The 18266-nt window shown below is 39.6% G+C and overlaps 1 protein-coding gene across 1 annotated transcript; it reads right to left on the bottom strand.

Moving 5' to 3' along the window:
- Nucleotides 1–2857: 2857 nt before the first annotated feature.
- On the bottom strand, nucleotides 2858–13245 carry LOC308676964 (potassium voltage-gated channel subfamily A member 7-like). The gene is made up of 3 exons (XM_081343039.1): nucleotides 10651–13245; nucleotides 5657–5723; nucleotides 2858–2987 (listed from the first exon to the last, which is right to left on the bottom strand). Exon 1 carries the CDS (start codon nucleotides 13223–13225, stop codon nucleotides 12374–12376), a length of 852 nt encoding a protein of 283 aa, XP_081199165.1. The 5' UTR covers nucleotides 13226–13245; the 3' UTR covers nucleotides 2858–2987; nucleotides 5657–5723; nucleotides 10651–12373.
- Between the last annotated feature and the right edge of the window lie 5021 nt (nucleotides 13246–18266).

Raw genomic sequence — 18266 nt, 5'->3', positions numbered from 1 at the left:
AACAAACTGCCCGAATTATAGTTAACAATAGTTTGACAACAGTATGTAATATTGAGAAGGGCACAAGGCAAGGCTGTCCGCTATCGCCCTTGTTATTTATATTAACATTAGAGATACTATTGGTTAAGATTCGGAATTCGGAAAAAATTAAGGGGATACAAGTTGGAGATCAGGATTACAGATTGAGAGCATTTGCAGATGATCTGGTTGTTATAGTGACCCAGCCAGAGAACTCTGTTGTGGACCTGATGGAGATAATAACACAATATGGGAAGGTTTCTGGATTTAAAGTAAATATACAGAAAACTAAAATTTTGGCTAGAAATATGACAGTTTCGCAGAAGGCTCTCTTAGAAGGATTAACTGGATTTGAGATTGTTAAAAGGGTTAAATATTTGGGGGTGATTTTGTCGCCCTCTAATACAAAGCTATATAAAAATAATTATGAAAAGTTATGGGGGAAAATTCAAAAAGAACTGGAGAGTTGGGAAAAATTGCAATTGTCTTTGTTGGGACGGATCGCAGCAGTGAAAATGAATGTCCTGCCCAAATTTTTATTCTTATTTCAAATGATACCGATTCTTAAGAAAGACTCTAACTTGGAGGAATGGCAGCGTGGTATCAATAAATTTGTGTGGGCAGGGAAAAAGCCACGAGTTAAACTTAAGATTATGCAGGATACTCGTGAGAGAGGTGGCCTTAAAATGCCTAATTTTAAATTATATTATGAAGCTGCTGCACTAGTAGGAATAAGTGATTGGATTAATTTGACACAATCGAGGTTATTAAATCTTGAGGGCCATGATCTGTTGTTTGGCTGGCATGCATATTTGTTGTATGATAAGAAGGTAGATACTGTGTTTAGGATGCATATTTTAAGACAGGCATTGCTGAGAGTTTGGAAGAAGTATAGACATAAGTTAAGCAGCAAGATACCATTGTGGGCAATCCCAAAACATGCAATAGAAAATATACATGCTGGTTTCAAACATGATGAGACTACTTACAAGGAAATTTTAAGTTTGGAAAGGAATATTTGGTGCTTGAAATCATATAGTTTCTTGCGAGAAGAGAAGGTTGTTCAGACTTGGTTTCAATATATTCAGTTACAGGCCAGGTGGAAAGAAGACCAAAAAAATGGATTTGCAACGACTGATGAAAATTTGATAAAGCAAATTAGAAATCAAGGACCAGCACATATTAAACGGATATATCTTGCATTGATAGAGATCGATTCAGAAACAGAGCTTGTTAAGGATTGTATGATAAAATGGGCCCAAAACATTCAGGAAGTTATTACAATGGACACGTGGGAAAAGATCTGGGTGAGGAATGTAAAATTCACTCAAGCTCAAAGTTTAAGAGAGAACTTTTACAAAATGTTTTATAGATGGCATCTAGATCCTAAAAAGCTTGCAAGTATGTATCCGAATTATCAGCCTAAATGTTGGAGGTGTGGTGATGAAGAGGCAACATATTTTCACATATGGTGGACATGTAAAAAGGTCAAGGCTTTTTGGATAAAAGTCTGGTGGAATATGCAGAAGATTTTTAAACGGAGGATAAAGTTTTGTCCGCAATTTTTTTTGTTGGGAATAATTGTTGACGCTACAGTTGTGGACTCTAAGTTGATGCTGAATTTAGTTACGGCAGCAAGACTTTTGATAGGTCAATATTGGAAGAAAGAGGAACTGCCGACTATACAAGAGTGGATTTTAAAGGTTTCCGACTTGGCAGAGATGGCGAAGATTTCGGCCTATTTGAAAGATTACTCGCAAGAACATTATATTATGGAATGGAGAAAATGGATTGAGTTTATCCAGAATAAGTATAGGGTTAAGAAGTTTTATCTAGCATTTGAATAAGTCTTCTTTCGTTTTCTTTTTTCTTTTTTTATTTTGTCTTCTATATATATTTAATAATGCTAAGTTTTGTTTGATCCTATATAAGTTAGAGAGTGATGGATTTTAGAATTTATAGTTGTTAGTATATGGTTGTTTATGATTGCCTTTTTATATATATATACCTTGTATTTAGCTCTGGGAAGTCCGGGGGGGGGAGGGGGGTTAGGGGGAGGTGGGGGGGGAGGAGGGAGGGGGGGAGGGGGGGGAAGGGGGGAGGTAGGGAGGGGAGGTAGGGAGGGGGAAGGGGGTTTTTTAAAGGAAAACTGTATTTTTAAAACTTTTCAATAAAAAAAAAAAAAAAAAAAAAAAAAAAAAAGAATTAAAGGGAGACTGATATGCATTTCAAACTTATTTGTTTTCATCAGTCAGCCATAACCTTCTGAGATTCGAACCTGGGCTGATTCGAATATATATATATATTTGGCTCAAGCCTGTCTGGAATTCAAGCTGTTCTAACAGCTTATATTTAAATTTCACTACCTCAGCAGAGAGTGGAGCAGATGACTCAACTTCAAAGACAGTTTATATCTTGAGAAAAGAAAAGGGTGTTGTTGAGTTTGACTGAAATAGGTTCATTCTAGGTTGCTCCTGAACTAATCAAAGGCCTTGTTATTTGCTCCACCCTCCAAATCAGATACACATTTGCACTCAGGTAAAATACAGTTTGTTTTGGCTTAGCATATCATTTCAAGCCAACTGCTAGAAATTATGATTAAGCACAACATAACAGGAGAAAAGACTGGATGAGAACAGCAGTTAAATTGTTGGGCCAGCACTTGGGAAACCCAGATACAAGTCCATAGTCTGCTACAGAAACTCACTGGGTGATTTTGGGACAGTCACTCACTTTTTAGCCCAATTTATCTCATGGAGAAGATGGAGTATTCTATATGCTCTGAACAACAACAACAACAATAACAACAAAACAGGATGTATATCAAGCAAATAAATACCTGCTCATCATATAAGAGAAAACACTCTGCATTCACCCTGTATTTCTTTTTCAGTAAATAACCATTTACTTGCAATTTATTGTAGATAGATAAAGGGAAAATTTCTTCGTAACAGCATACATGATGACAGCTGAAAAAATATACAAGAAAAATGATCCTTTATAGTAAATGGCAAAGTTCTGTAAACAATCAGTTTCTGAACATCCAGGATTCAATTAAGCATTGCTGCTTGATTCAGAGATATCTGGCTGAATAGATCAACCTTTTCTTTTTCAGATCAGGTTATGGGCTAAACACCAGTTTTGATGAAGAAATTTCAATTAATCCCCAATATTGATCAAAGGTTTTGGTGCAAAAAACAATAATACGTGGTCTTCTTTCCTCATTTACCAAATATATTTTCATTTTATTAGAGGAACCTATACAAGAGCTCCTCTTCTTACTTAGTGGGATTTCAATTTTCATTCCAAACTGAAGGAAGAAAAAAACTAGCTAGATGTGAAAAAGTCAGGCCAATTCATCTGTTTTCTTAAAAAAGCAACTGCTAGCTATATAGAAAAGTGTCAGTTAACCAACGATATCTTAAAACAGGGGTGTCAAACTCGCAGCGTCACATGATGTGTTGCAATGTATCGTGACTTTTTTGCCATTGCCGGCAATGGGGTGGGTGCGGTTTCGCTATGATGCATCCGGCCCTTGGGTTGGCAATTTGACACCCCTGTCTTAAAATGACAGTGCTTAAGAGACTCTTATCTAAATATTTCAACATAAGGAAAGTTGCTAGACTACCTCTGCTGGCAAGAGATCAGAGCCATTTGTAATTAAACACCTTGAAAAGCTGAGGTCTCATTGGAAGCTAAGGGAAATACTGATGAACCTCTGTCAACACTTAAGATTCATTTGATTAAGAGACTAGTGCAAGAAAAGAACTATTTGTGACAAAGTATAATTTAAGTATAATCTGAGGGTCTTGCATTACTGAAATAAGAGATGGGGTCAGAATTAAAAATTAGTGAAATATCTGGCCCATTCCTCTTTGTTTTCTGTAGGTCCAAGATGTGGAGGGGAAGATTTCAAAAACATATAAGCCCCTATTAGGAAATATTTTAGGGTAGTTAACGATATAATAGAGTAGCTGCACGGTAGTAACAGCTTCTTTAAACTTAACAAGAGTTCCACAATCAATCTTTATAACTACCGGTATGTACTTTCACTTTTTTTCCTTACTAATAGATACCTGGCCAGAGAGCATTCAGATACCATCATCCTGCCAATACTTACTTGAAACAAATCTCTCTGGGTCCAGCTAATCTACTTCAGATAGTAATACTTAACACTTCCCTACTGGAACCAGTGAGTACAACAGGATGTAGCTTATCTGTCATGTTTTATAATTAAGATTTATTATGTTAACTTTGAAGAATCCATATCTTAAGTAGCTAATTCTCAGATTCAAAAAAAATTATACCATATAATATCTCTGCTGGGGGTGGGGCTGGAGGTAGATTCGCTACTAGTATCATATTTATAGTAGGGAGTGCTTGTTTCTTTAACATGGACAGTTTTTCTGCTTTTCTCAGTGCTGGGGAAAGCATGTTGAATTTCTGATTGTCCTGCAGTTATTAATTATAAACTGGGGGGGGGGGAAACATCAGCCTTATTTACTAAAATAAGCACTCACTTACTACAGAAGTAGCTTCAGCTACATGTACCTCTTAGATCTGAGATCTAGGAAAGTTGGTTTCTGCTAAGTCAAATTGTTTTTTACACTTTCTAAACCATGCTCAGTTGGATTGATCCAGACTCGAGACACACATAAGCCCTAGATCCTAAATAGTTGTTTCTTTATTAAAAATAAACATATAAAAGTAATATGATTGCTTCCTATAGTCTGTTCTATTGCTATCACTATGATATTATTGCTAACTACTATAAAAATTACTATACTATTGCTATTCAATATATTATACTCTATTACTTTTACCAGTTAAAGGTAAAGGTTTCCATGTTCAGTTGTTTCCAACTGCAAGGGGTTGTGCTCATCTCTGTTTCTTAGCTGAGGGAACCAGTGTTGTCTGAAAAAATTTTCATGGTCATGTAGCCAGAATGACTATATACTGAGGCGCATAGAATGCTGTTATCTTCCCACCGAAGGGATACCTGTTTATCTACTCACGTTTGCACACTTTGAACTGCTAGGTGAGCAGGAGCTGGAGCAAGTAATGGGAGCTCTTCTCATTGTGTGGCGCTTGGGTTTCAAGCATGAGCTGTCAGCTTTCCAGCTGACAAGCTGGGTGTTTGTAACTGCTGAGATATTGTGCCCCCATTACTTTATTACAATTGCCTATATAGGTAGTCCTCGACATTTGGAGCCAGAATTTCCTTTACTAAGGTGATTGTTAAGTGAATTATTCCCAATTTTTATGACCTTTTTGCCAGTTTTTAAGTGAATCACTACAGTTGTTAAGTGAATCACATGGTCATTAAACAAATCCAACATCCCTCATTGATTTTTCTTGTCAGAAGCTGGCTGGGAGGGTTGCAAATGGTCATCAAATGACCCTGGGATGCTGCAACCATTATAAATATATGTCAGATGCCAAGCATCTGATTTTTTATTCTGTGTCTGTGAGATGCTAGGATGGTTGCAAATGTGCGTATCGGTCATGGGTAACTTTTTCGTGCCTTTTATTTTGAACAGTCGCTAAACAAATAGTTGTAAATCCAGGACTACCTGTAAACTATGTATCCTATTACTAGTATGCATCAACAATTGCCAGCACGTAGAACATTTTTTACCATTTTTTACATTGTGCTTTCTCTTGCTGGGCTTCTATACTTTTCTTCTCTTTTGGAGCATCCATTCCTTCTGAAAGAAAAAACATTTTCTTTCATTTGGCTGCTTGTCCATTGTTGGTGGTTGCAGAATTGCAAAACACATGTCCCCCATGTCCCCCTTCCCCCACCTGTAACAAAATAACAAAATTAACAAGAGTTGAAAGGGATCTTGAAGATATTCTAGTCCAGTGGTGGCGAACCTTTTAGAGACGGAGTGCCCAAAGTACAACCCAAAACCCACTTATTTATCACTGGGTGCCAGATGGGCGAGCCCCACTGGGTGGGTGTGGCTGTGGTGGTCATGGAAAATTGGGTGGGTGTGGCCAAGGTGGGTGTGGTCACCTCAATGTTGCTCATGGGGAGGGACACCTGTGGGGGGTGGGCAGTTTCGGGGGGAGCTCCAGGAGGTCTCTGGCAGGTGGGGCGGTAGGCAGGAGGCTCCTGTGGGATGAGGTGAGGCAGGGCAGGGGTCCCATTGCCATGGGACAAGGGAAGGGCTGGGCAGCTGCTGACTGACACCATCGGTCCCCGCACACAGAGGCCAGTGAGCACAGGGGGCAACGGTGTCCGTCAGTAGCTACAGCCTGCTGGCCCCTCAACAGGCGCACTCTGGGGCTTCGCAGTCCATTCCCAGCAGTTCAAAGAAGCTGCCTCCAAGATGGATGGTCGGCCAACAGCTTAGGAGGTGATGCAGTGGGTTGTGCCTGGGAAAAAGAGAGCGTGTGAGGCCAGGAGGGATGGGATGCGTGGGAGGAAAACCACCTGTGCCGGGATGTATTCAGCCATGTGGGACCTCGGCGAATTAGCAGGTGGCTGGTTGAAGAGGGATAGTTGCCACCTCCGTGGCATGGCGCGGGTGCCCACAGAGAGGGCTCTGAGTGCCACCTCTGGCACCCATGCCATAGGTTCGCCACCACTGTTCTAGTCCAACCCTCTGCTCTAGAAGGAAACCTATACCATTTCAGACACATGGTTGTCCAATCTTTTCTTAAAAACCTCCAGTGTTGGAGCATCCACAACTTCTGGAAGCAAGTCATTCCACTGGTTATCAGTGGACTATCAGGAAATTTCTCCTTAGTTCTAGACTGGTTCTGTCCTTTATTAGTGTCCACCCATTAATTCTTGTTCTGCCCTCAGCTGGCTTTGGAGAGTAGGTTGACCCCCTATTCTTTGTGGTAGCCCCTTAGATATTGAAACACTGTTATCATGGCACCCCTATTCCTTCTTTTCACTAGACTTACCCAATTCCTGCAACCATTCTTCACATATTTTAGCCTCCAGTCTCCTAATCATCTCTGTTGTTTTTCTCTGCATTCTTTCTAGAATCTCAACATCTTTTTCATATCATGGCAACCAAAACTGGATGCAATATTCCCAGGTGTGGTCTTACCAAGGCATTATAATGTGATACTAACGCTTCACATGTTCTTGATTCTATCCCTTGTTAACAGTCTAGACTGCATTTTTTTGCCAGCTACAGCACACTGCTGGCTCATTTTTTTAAATGATTGTACACTAGAACTCCAGGATCCCTCTCGCTGTTACTGTTGAGCCATGTACCACTATTCTGTACCTGTGCATTTGATTTTTCTAGACTAAATATTGAGCCTTATTTTTCTCACCACTGAATTTCATTTTGTTAGATACAGCCCAGTGTTCAAGTCTGCTGAGATCCTTCTGTATCTTGAGTCTATCTTCTGGAGTAATGGTTATTCCTGCCAGCTTGGTGTTGTCTGCAGATTTAATAAGTTGCACTTCTATCCCCTTGTCAAAGTTGCAGCTTTTACTGGCAACTCTGCCCAGCATTTCCCAACCTTAGCTAATTTAAGATATGTGGATTTCACTTCCCAAAATAGCATTGCTGGCTGGAGTATTCTGGGAGTTGAAGCCCACTCATCTTAAAATGGCTATGGATAACAGAATAACAGAGTTGGAAGTGACCGTGGAGGTCTCCTAGACCAACCCCCTGCTCTAGAAGGAAACCTATACCATTTCAGACACATGGTTGTCCATCCTCTTCTTAAAACCTTTCAGTGTTGGAGCATTCACAACTTCTGGGGGCAAGTTCTTCCACTGATTGTTCTAACAGTCAAGAAATTTCTCCTTAGTTCTAGGTTGTGTCTCTCCTTGATTAGTTTCCATCTGTTGCTTCTTGTCCTGCGTTCAGGTGCTTTGGAGAATAGCTTGACTCTCTCTATTTTGTGGCAACCTTTGAAATATTGGAACATTGCTATCATGTCACCCCTAGTCCTTCTCTTCATTAAATTAAACATACCCAGTTCCAGCAACTGTTCTTTATATATTTTAGCTTTCAGTCCCCTAATCATCTTTATTGCTCTTCTCTGCACTCTGTCTAGAGTCTCAACATCTTTTTTACATCATGACGACCAAAACTGGATGTAGTATTCCAAGTGTAGTATTACCAAGGCATTATAAAATGGTATTAACACTTCATGTGATCTTGATTCTATCCTTCTGTTAATGCAGCCTAGAACTATGTTGTTGTTTTTTGGCAACTGCAGCACACTACTGGCTCATATTTAAGTGATTGTCCACTAGGACTCCAAGATCCCCCTCACAGTTACTACTATTGAGCCAGGTATCAACTATACTATATATCTGTGCATTTGGTTTTTCTTGCCTAAACGTAGAGGAAATGTAGAGGAGGAAAAGAGAACAGCACAAGTACCTGCAATTTTGTTCAAGCCCCCTTGAACATGCTGATAGCTGCAGTGCTGCAGGTTTTCAAGCAGGTTTTTCAACTGCACACAAAGCAATTGGGCTTTTTTAATAGGGCATACATAATGCATGGTAACATTTGACACTGATGAACCTGCCAATCCATTTTAACCAAAGAAATTATAGACAGTGAAGCATTTACTTTACCATAACATTTGATTCAAAGCATTATGGAAGAGGTTAGCGAAAGCTAGTTCAATATCCTTTTTCCATCAATGCCTAATCATTATTTGCTGGAAAAAAAATGTGGAGACTTCAACATTGATGGTACTGTGCCAAAAAAAGAGGGGGGGAGAGACACTCCCATGTTATACTGCTGAATGTAAAGTTTATCAGTCTAGAGCAAATGTGGAGCATCCCTAATGACTTTTTGCAAAGCTCACCATTGGGAATGCTGGAAGTTGCCCTTTAGCAACATCAGGAGGGCAACAGATTTCTCAACCCAACAGGTGTATATAATTACTTCATTATCCAACAAAAGCTATAGCAGCTTCTATTTGGACCCCAGCTTTGGAATACTTACATACGTTAATTTCTTCCAAATACTTTCTAAGCTTTTACTCTAAACATATATCCCCAATGGTTGAGTAATAGATGCAAATACATTTCTGGATGGTACCATTTATAAATATAGCCACTGTGACTGTGCTTATCAACTACAGTGCAATTGTTTGGGCATAAGCTACACTTCAGTTACTGAAATTAGGCAGACAAATTACATGCTACTCAAAATATTTAAATTACAGTTGGCCCAGACAGTACTCTAGTTGCTAAGGAGGATTGTTGTCACCTATGTTCCTGGCAGAGGCACTATGCTTCCAAAGAGCTACATGATCTACATACTGTATCACGTAACTTTGAGATTCCTTCACACAGAGCATTTATGAGCAACAAGGTGGCAATTCTCCACAGAGTAAACCTTTTCCTCTTGCACTCACTTTCATTGTAATAAGCATGCCTTTGCATCATGCACAGAAGGCAGATAGATGTTTCTTCTCCCCCTCAGACACACAATGGTAAAATATGGGGCTATCCAGAGAAACCAACTTGCAAGAAATTTAGGATAAATAAAGTTAATTTCTTCAGACAGTTCTTAACTAATCTATAGAATTTCTTCCACAAGATATAATAAAAAGTCCTATTTTAAGAAGAGACAAATGTATAAGCAGGGTTCTCTTAGTACATTTAACCATAGTGTGTTTTATTTGTCTTATTTTTCAGCAACAAACACTATTTACAAATCTTGTTTTAAACATAGCTTGTCATTAAGTTTAAAATTATAATTCTGTAGTGTTTATGCTCTGGCCATTTCTTTTGTGTACTAGTAGAAAACAGGAATTATATTCCTCATGTGTTACAACTCTATTAAAGAGTTGGTTTACTGCCAAGTTGAAACTTGCTCAATCAGGTGTATGTTTTGAAACATTGGACATCAACTCCCAAACTTCCCAAGTTTTATGGGAGCCGAAGCCCAACTTACTCAGACAGCACCATTATTGCAAAACAGATACTGGGATAGATAGATGTTGGTCTGGTCTAGCAAGCTTTTGTTATGTTCACTCTGGCTGACCCATTCCATTTGTTGAACCTTCCTCTTGCAAGAGGAAGATGCAGGAATCCTGTCTTCTTTTGCATATGTTCATCCTACCCTGCCCATTCTTGTTAACAACATATTCTACATAGCATTACTTTGTCATTAAGTTCCTGATCTAAGAAATGGGCAGGGGGATAATTTAACTATAGCTACAATATGTTTTAAACTTACCACATTACCTATTTGCCAGCCATTTCTATTGTATTGCATTTCTGTTGAGATATCTGTAGCCTCTGTACTCATTCGCACAATTCACACTATTGTTTAGATTCACTTATTCACACTCTGTCCTTTAAGCTTACGGTAATTGAGCTCAAGAAGCTTTTTTTATTTATATAGTTCTTTTTGCCCTACTTTAAGATAAAACAAATATAATTAAGAGAAAGTGCTGTTGTTTAACAAAAATGTAAACTCTTCCCTTTCTCTCATTTTAAGACTCGTGTAATACAAATTTTATTAAGACAAATAAGGTGACTGGGAGATGGGGGTTAGGGGAAGTCTTTCTCTTTTTCATTTTCACTTTTCCCCCTGCTGGTTGGTATTTATTATTAAAACTTTCAGACCCATCATCACTTCCATTTCCTACAAATATTTCATGGGTTAACTAAAAAAGAGGATTTACCTTTGTAGAGAAATGTTTAACCCAATCATTCCCAGTCTAGTGCCCTCTATAACTGTTGGTCTACAGCTTTTATAAACTCCAGCCAGAAAGAATAGAGCTGTCATCTAGTGAACATGAAAGAGATCAGGTTAGAAAAAGCTTCTCTAAAACATATGAAGTAAAATGAACTGTTCGACAATAGCTAGCAGAAGGTTAACCCGAATTAAAAGCTAAGGTTTTTAACAGTTATCTGGCTTTTGATGTGAAAGGTCTGTGTTCTCCCTGAATGAATTTGACAGTGGTTAAATTGAAGCAGAAGGGTTTTTGTTCCAAAAGCAATGGAAGAGCAAAATGGATTGTGCTTATTTGTAAGGAAAGACTATTGGGTTGTCCAGGAACAACTCACAATATTTTGGCACCATAGACAAAAGAAGCATAGTGCTGAAGGACTATGGTATTAATGGTATTCTAAAGGAGAGCCAGTTTGTGATTAAGGCATCAGGCTACAAACCAGGAGATTTCTGCCTTAGAGATAAAGCCAGTTGGGTGACCTAGGGCTAGTAGCTCTCTCACACCCCAGGAAGAAAGTAGTAGAAAACCACTTCCCAAAAAGTTTTTGGGTTTTCAAAAAAACCCTGGACACACTAGTCCTAGTAGTTGCCATGAATCAATGTTGCCTCAAAAATATGCATATATGCACCCACACAAGATCTGTTACCCAATCTAAACTCCTTTACCCGCCTTTTTCAAGTTGGACTGGTTTGAGCTATAGTTAACTGGGTTGATCTTGGTTTTAATGTTATATTAAATGTCCTCTTTCTTTTTAGGGGACCAAACATGGAATCAGAAGAATGTGCTGAGAAGAGGGTTGCACTAAATTTCAGAAGAAAAGAACGTAGATTCTAAAACACATTATACAACCACCACAATTTTGCTATTGCTTAAAAAACAAGAGCAATTTTCAAAGTAAATTCCCAGAAACATGAAGGCAAATTATCTGTTGTATAATCTAAGTAAAGAAGTCCTATGTTAGGAAAGTAGGCTGATGAAAAACCTGTAGCAGCAGTAGTAGTAGAAGTAGTAGTAGTAGCAGCAGCAGTAACAGCAATAGTAGCAGCAGCAGCCCCAGCAGAGCAACAACAGGCTTTCTCCTAGAGATGTATTTACAGTTCCTTCTTAGCATGATGACAATATTGCCTGTAATATCTTGAGTCAAAAATGACTGCCTGATAGCTCTCCCTTATTTATCCCCACACTGGGGTCTGCTTGTCCTGGGTATGTTCCTTTGAACGATCCAGCAGATGTAACCCAAGAACACAGTGCTATGGTTTCAGGAAGGCATCTTTGTGCCCTTTTGAGTCACATAAGGATGGTAGGTAACAGAGTAAAAGGAAATAAAAGAAGCAAAAAGAAAACCCTTTTTCATGATTGACTGCAACTCCAACTTATAAAAGAACAATATGGCAGAACAGATGTTTGTTGAACTGCCTCTTTGCAATTTAATTCATTTTTCTTACAATATAGTCTGATCCTTTGGCAGCCCATTGTAATTAGTCCCATTTCAAACCCTCCCCTCTAAATTACTGTGAAGCATATCTCTGAACCCATTGCTAGTTTTTAAGCACAACAACAGATCAGACTTCTGGCTCATGGCCTTATTATGCCGAACTTTCAAGTTAAATATGCTGAAGTGAGGTAAGGAAAGGCATCTAGCAGACAAGAATTGCTGGGGTGGATGAGATGATCACACTTGGGTCACAAGACGTTTGCTGGGCACTTCTGAATTGCCTGTAGGCACCATACCATCTAGAAATTCTGAACTGGGTACAATAAGTTCTTTATCCCCATGATTCTCCCTAAGTAGAGCTTTCTCATGGATATGAACTTTCCTTTGGATGGCAGCAAGTTCTGGGGATGGTGGTGGGGTATATGGGCATGTTGTAATGTGGGTATATTGACCTTGATCCTCACAATCAGTTTCTCGGTGATAAAAGTAGCTGAAGTTGGAGACAATGACAGGTACTGGAAGCGAGATGGTGAGTACTCCAGCAATGGCACAAAGAGACCCCACAATTTTGCCTCCAATAGTTTCAGGGTACATGTCACCATATCCCACAGTCGTCATGGTAACCACAGCCCACCAGAAGGCAGCAGGGATGCTGGAGAAATTTGACTGTTCATGATCAGCTTCTGCAAAATAGACAGCACTGGAGAACAAGATGACTCCAATAAAGAGGAAGAAGATGAGCAAGCCCAGCTCCCTCATGCTGGCTTTAAGCGTCTGACCTAGGATTTGCAATCCTTTGGAGTGTCTGGAGAGCTTGAAGATTCTAAAGACTCTCACCAACCGGATGACTCTGAGGATAGCCAATGACATGGCAGGTTGGCTTACCCCACGCTGGCGTGCAAACTCTGTACCAAGGGCAACAAAGTAAGGTATGATGGCTATAAAATCAATCATGTTCATGATATTCTTGAAGAAAGCTGGCTTACTTGGGCAGGCTATGAATCGCACCAGGAGTTCAAAGGAGAACCAACAGATGCAAATGGTTTCCACAATGAAGAAAGGATCTTCAGAATGAGACTTTGGTGGCATTGGGTGCGTCACACTGCTATTCAAATGATGATGGACAAGCTGGGGAAAGGGAGAAAGAAAAACAGAATGACTTTGTTAGCGTGACTTAATCTGAAGGAGGTGAAAAATGAGTGTTATAGTACAAAACATTTTCAATTAAAAGAGATGGACTAAACCGGTGAGTGCACTAAAACAAGTTTTTTTCAAACACAACTTTAAGATGTGTGGACTATCATGAACCAACACCACACTGGAAGTGGTGCCATAGAAAATCCCGCCAAATGTGAAGATGCCAAAGAAATACTGCCAGTGAAGTTCATGGAGCATGGTTCAACCATCAGTTCAGAAGTTTACTGTGAAACGTTACAAAAACTCATACGAGCCATCCATAACAAGCATCAGGGCATGCTGACTTCCAGTGTGGTGTTGGTTCATGATAATGCTCGCCTGCACACCGCTAGATGCACCCAAGAACAGTTGGGTGCTTCAGTTGGGTGCAACTGAAGCAGTTCCGTTGGGATGTTTTAATCACCCCCCCCCCATAACCCAGACTTGGTGCTGAGCAACTAAGGAATTTCAAACCTTGTAAGATGTTATGACAAGTGCCTCAGTTTGAATGGTGATTATGTTAAAAAGTAATGTAATGTTGTAGTTTTCTAATCTGTATAATAAAAGTTCTGTAACTGTGTCTGTCATTGATAACCAAATGGAGGTTTATTTCTGAATTGCCCTCGTATATAAAGACGCTAAAAATTTAAATATTCTGCCATTCTTAGTTTGGCAAGGGCAAAACATTAGCACTAAGCAGCAAATTAGGTCTGCTGCCTTTTCCCCTGGCTAATAGCTGTATCCAGGCTAGTATTCACCCATCACTCAATCAGTTTTCTGAGAGAGAGGGGATAAGATGGCTACAAAACCATCCATAATATAATTACTTGAAGTCTTAGTGTAACTGAAGAAGTATACACAAGTGTGTATTTATCCTATCCTATCCTATCCTATCCTATCCTATCCTATCCTATCCTATCCTATCCTATCCAATTTTTTATATTTGATGGCCACCCATCTCACAGAAAAGTGACAATATTATACCTTCAAACTTAGATTGGTGCATTGGTATGAACCAAACAAGAAAGGAAGGAAAATTAGTAAATTACATATTATTGTGAGATAGGAAGAAAAAATAATATGAAAACTGATATGCTCCAAACTTAATTCAAGACAACAGATGGGGTGGGGTGGGGTGGGGGAGAGGCATTTGGAAATGGATGGCAGAGAATATGGGATACTATGTTGGTCCAGTTATTTGCAGAAGGAATCAAATTAAAGTGTGCCTAAAGGCTGGAGAAAAGCAGAATGTCAAGGTCAAATGTTTCTCCCATCTCTGTCCTCTGGTCAGCTCTGATTTCTTGCCTCTCTAATTTTGACTTCTGTAGTGGGTCCTGCTTGCTCTGTAAATGAGGGAAGTACCTGTTAGTTGTGTGGAATTTCTAAGATCAATGTGGATTGGAAAAACTCCAGGATTGGGTCTGTCTGTCTGATATATGTTTCTAGAACATGTTGGGAATATTTGTTCCGCATCTCTGTATGTTCATATTCCTTAGCTCAGGATATAAATAAAAGTATTTTTACTTTGCATTTTCTTCAGTCATTTTTGTTTCATTAGTATTCCATCTATCCTTCAGGAAGTTCAATGACCTTCACGCAAGCTCTAGATTTATTTAGCTCTAGCAAAGGAACTACATTAATTGCCTTCAGTCCACTCTCTATAGCTCAAATTACATTATATCCTATTTTCCATTTAGATGTCTATTAATCAAATTGGCATTATCTATCTGCCAGAGTGGTAGAGGACAGGAAGGCCTGGAGGAACGTTGTCCATAGGGTCGCGATGGGTCGGACACGACTTCGCAGCTAACAACAAACAACAATCTGCCAGAGGGGGTGTATCAGCAAACCTACGAAAATTCCAGGCCTTACAGAAATGCACAAAATCTTCTGGGTGATGATGGTAGTGGTCAGAATGCCCAAGAGGCAGAAAGCTCCATTTGGATTTGCCTATGTTAAAAAGGGGGAAATGTATAATCCAAAAGGCAGGGATGGAAAGACATATGCTAGAAAAGAGTGCAGTTGCCTGGCACCATAATATATTCTTACTTTTCATGTCACACACATATTTTACATAGTAGTTCAAAACTCTAATATATATTAATTTCTGTGCTATACATTTTTACTTTTTGTGGATGATTATTTTTGCCTTCTCTGACCTTTAAAAGATATTCCAATACATACTACGTAGGTTATATAATATATATTGGGATAGATTTACTAACTGTAGGTCTATATGATACTACTGTACAACTATTTTATCCCTCTTTTTAAATCTCCTTTATTTGTAAGGGACTATAGATGCACGCTTAATTTCCATCTCCTTATATACATTCACAAAAACCCTGCAAGGTAAACATGAAATAAATAAATGATACAGAATTGTATTTATTTGTATCCCACATTTATTATTTTTAGAAATAATTCAAGATAGTGAACACTTCCACAATTCAAGACTATAAGGAAGAGAGAGAAATTTTTTTAGCTACCTTTCCAAAAAAAAAAAAAAGTGAACAAACAAAATGTGGCACTCAGCACATTTAAAATGTGACCACTGAAAACAGGCAATTTTTTTTGCTGGAAAAGTCAACCACTTGGGACTCTGAGCAGGATTAGGATGATGATGTAGAGGTTCATTCTCACCAGTACACAAATGTGCTTCCTTCCTCTCTTTGATGGAAAAGATATTGAAATAAGTCATGCTGACCCACAGCCTAGCATTACTGCATATCAGCAAAAAGGACAGACACTGTAATGCAATGACGGGTGGCATCAAATTAGCAATGGGTGGTTTTTCAATTGTCCTTCTCTCTTCCTATATTTCCTACCATCAGGAAAATCAACCGTCCATTTTTCTGCTGAACATGTGCTGGAGAAGGGCGGCTTGGAGGTGGGGCCATCTGTAGCAACAGTCAGTGGCTTCAAATGGAGCAAGCAACAGGGTGATCTAAGTCCTATCCCTGTTTAATACAAATCATATGGATTGCACATACATAAAACTGTGCTGAACTTCAATGGCTTAGTTCTGCCTGCCATTTTGAAGCCCCTGGCCATCACTGTGGATGTTCCTGGCTGGGCGTTCAAGATTACTGTTAGTACTACTACTATCTACTACTATTTTACTACTATTATTATAACTATTGTTGTTGTTAATCATCGCACAGTCAGCCAATTGTTGATCATCGCATAGTCAACCAGATGTTCAGACTGGATTTGGCATTTTGGTTTACCCATCGTGCCCTTACCAAGGAACTGGGATAGGCAAATCTAGATGTTTGATGGTGTAACAGACCTCATCACAGGATGGAAGCTATCCCCAGTAAAGCTGCCTTTTGCAATTGACTGATAGGGAATTTGTCAATGCCAATGATGTTAAAGTGGTGCTCCAGTTGTTTTGGGATTGCACCCAAAGCACTTATTACTATTGTGGTACTACCCTTGCTTGCCTTTGCTCCAGTTTTTTCTATTTCTGTCTGTAGGTCTTCGTATTTAGTTATCTTCTCTAATTCTTTCTCTTCTATTCTGCTGTCTCTAGGCTCTGCCACATCCACTACAGACTTTTTTGTCTTTCTTATCGACAGTTGTTAAGTCTGGGGTATTATGTGGCAGGTGCCTGTCTGTTTGAATTCTAAATTCCCAGAGCAATTTAACTTTTTCGTTTTCTATGACTTTCTCTGTTTTATGATCCCAACAGTTCTTGCTTGCAGCCAAATGATACTTCTTGCAGATCTTCCGATGCACCATTGTTGCTATTTTGTTATACCACTGCTTGCAGTATGTGCGATCTTCTTTGCTGCTTACCAGGTGGCCCACTGTTTCTTCAGCTTCTTTGCATAGGTGGCACTTATTGTCTGTTGCTGTCTTCTCAATTCTGGCTTTGTATGTATTTGTCCTTAAGGCTTGGTCTTGTGCAGCCAGAACTAGTCCCTCAGTCTCTTTCTTTCCTGGTCTTAGACATTGCCAGGTCTTGTTATTATCTGCTTTCCGAGCTATTTTTTTAATGTACTGGCCATGTAGTGCTTTGTCTTTGCATGCCTCCATTCTGTTCTTTATTTGGTCTTTCTTGTAGGCCAGTTTGGTCTCTCCAATAGTCAGTAAGCCTTCCTGATATACTAATTTCAGTGCATCTTCATCATTGTCCTTCAGATATTCTTCCAAAGCCATTTTTTCTTCTTCAACCGGCTGGTGTACTTACAACATTCCATGCCCACCTATTTGCCTTGGTAGATACAGTTTGTCAACATAACTGCAAAGATGAAGGACATGATTCATTGTCATTATTTTTCTGGTCTTCCTATCCATTGCTTTTAGTTCTGCTTGAGTCCAATCTGCTATTCCAGCTGTGTATCTAATTACTGCAATTGCCCAGGTGTGGATTGCCTTCGTGGTATTTTCTCCATTGAGTTTGGACTTTTAAGATCTTCTTCATTCTCTTGATGTATTCACCCATATTTCTTGACTTCAGTCTGCTTGATGTTGTCATGTTGAAAGATACCGAATGGGCTCCATGGTTTTCCGCGGAGCTCCGGGTGATGAAGCGTCGGAGATGAGGCGTAGAGAGCTGTTGGAGATCCAGCCAATCTGAGTCCGACCGATTGCGACTAAGAACCTATACTAGGTCTTATCTCGTGGCGATAAGGGTGGCGAGGTCTAATCACTTCGCTACCCTTATCGCGTCCGCAGATAATCGCCTGGCCGCCCTGTTTAGGGTGACCCACTCACTCCTTAATCAGGAGGTGAGGGAGGAACCCTTGCAGGGATGTGCCGAGGAGTTCAGTCAACATCTGTCGGACAAAATCGCTCGGATTCAGACCGGTTTGGACTCCGACTGGGCAGAGTCTGACAATCAGGACACGGGTGGTCTTGTCAATGTTATCTGAGAGGAGTTCGATCCTGTGACTCCGGAGGAAGTGGACAGGATTATGGGGAGGCTGAGCTCCACCACGTGTTTATT

The sequence above is a fragment of the Vipera berus genome (assembly GCF_964194415.1).
Source record: "Vipera berus genome assembly, chromosome: Z".
NCBI lineage: Eukaryota > Metazoa > Chordata > Lepidosauria > Squamata > Viperidae > Vipera > Vipera berus.
Note: the sequence above shows the minus strand (reverse complement) of the source record. Positions and strands in the feature narration are given on the sequence as shown.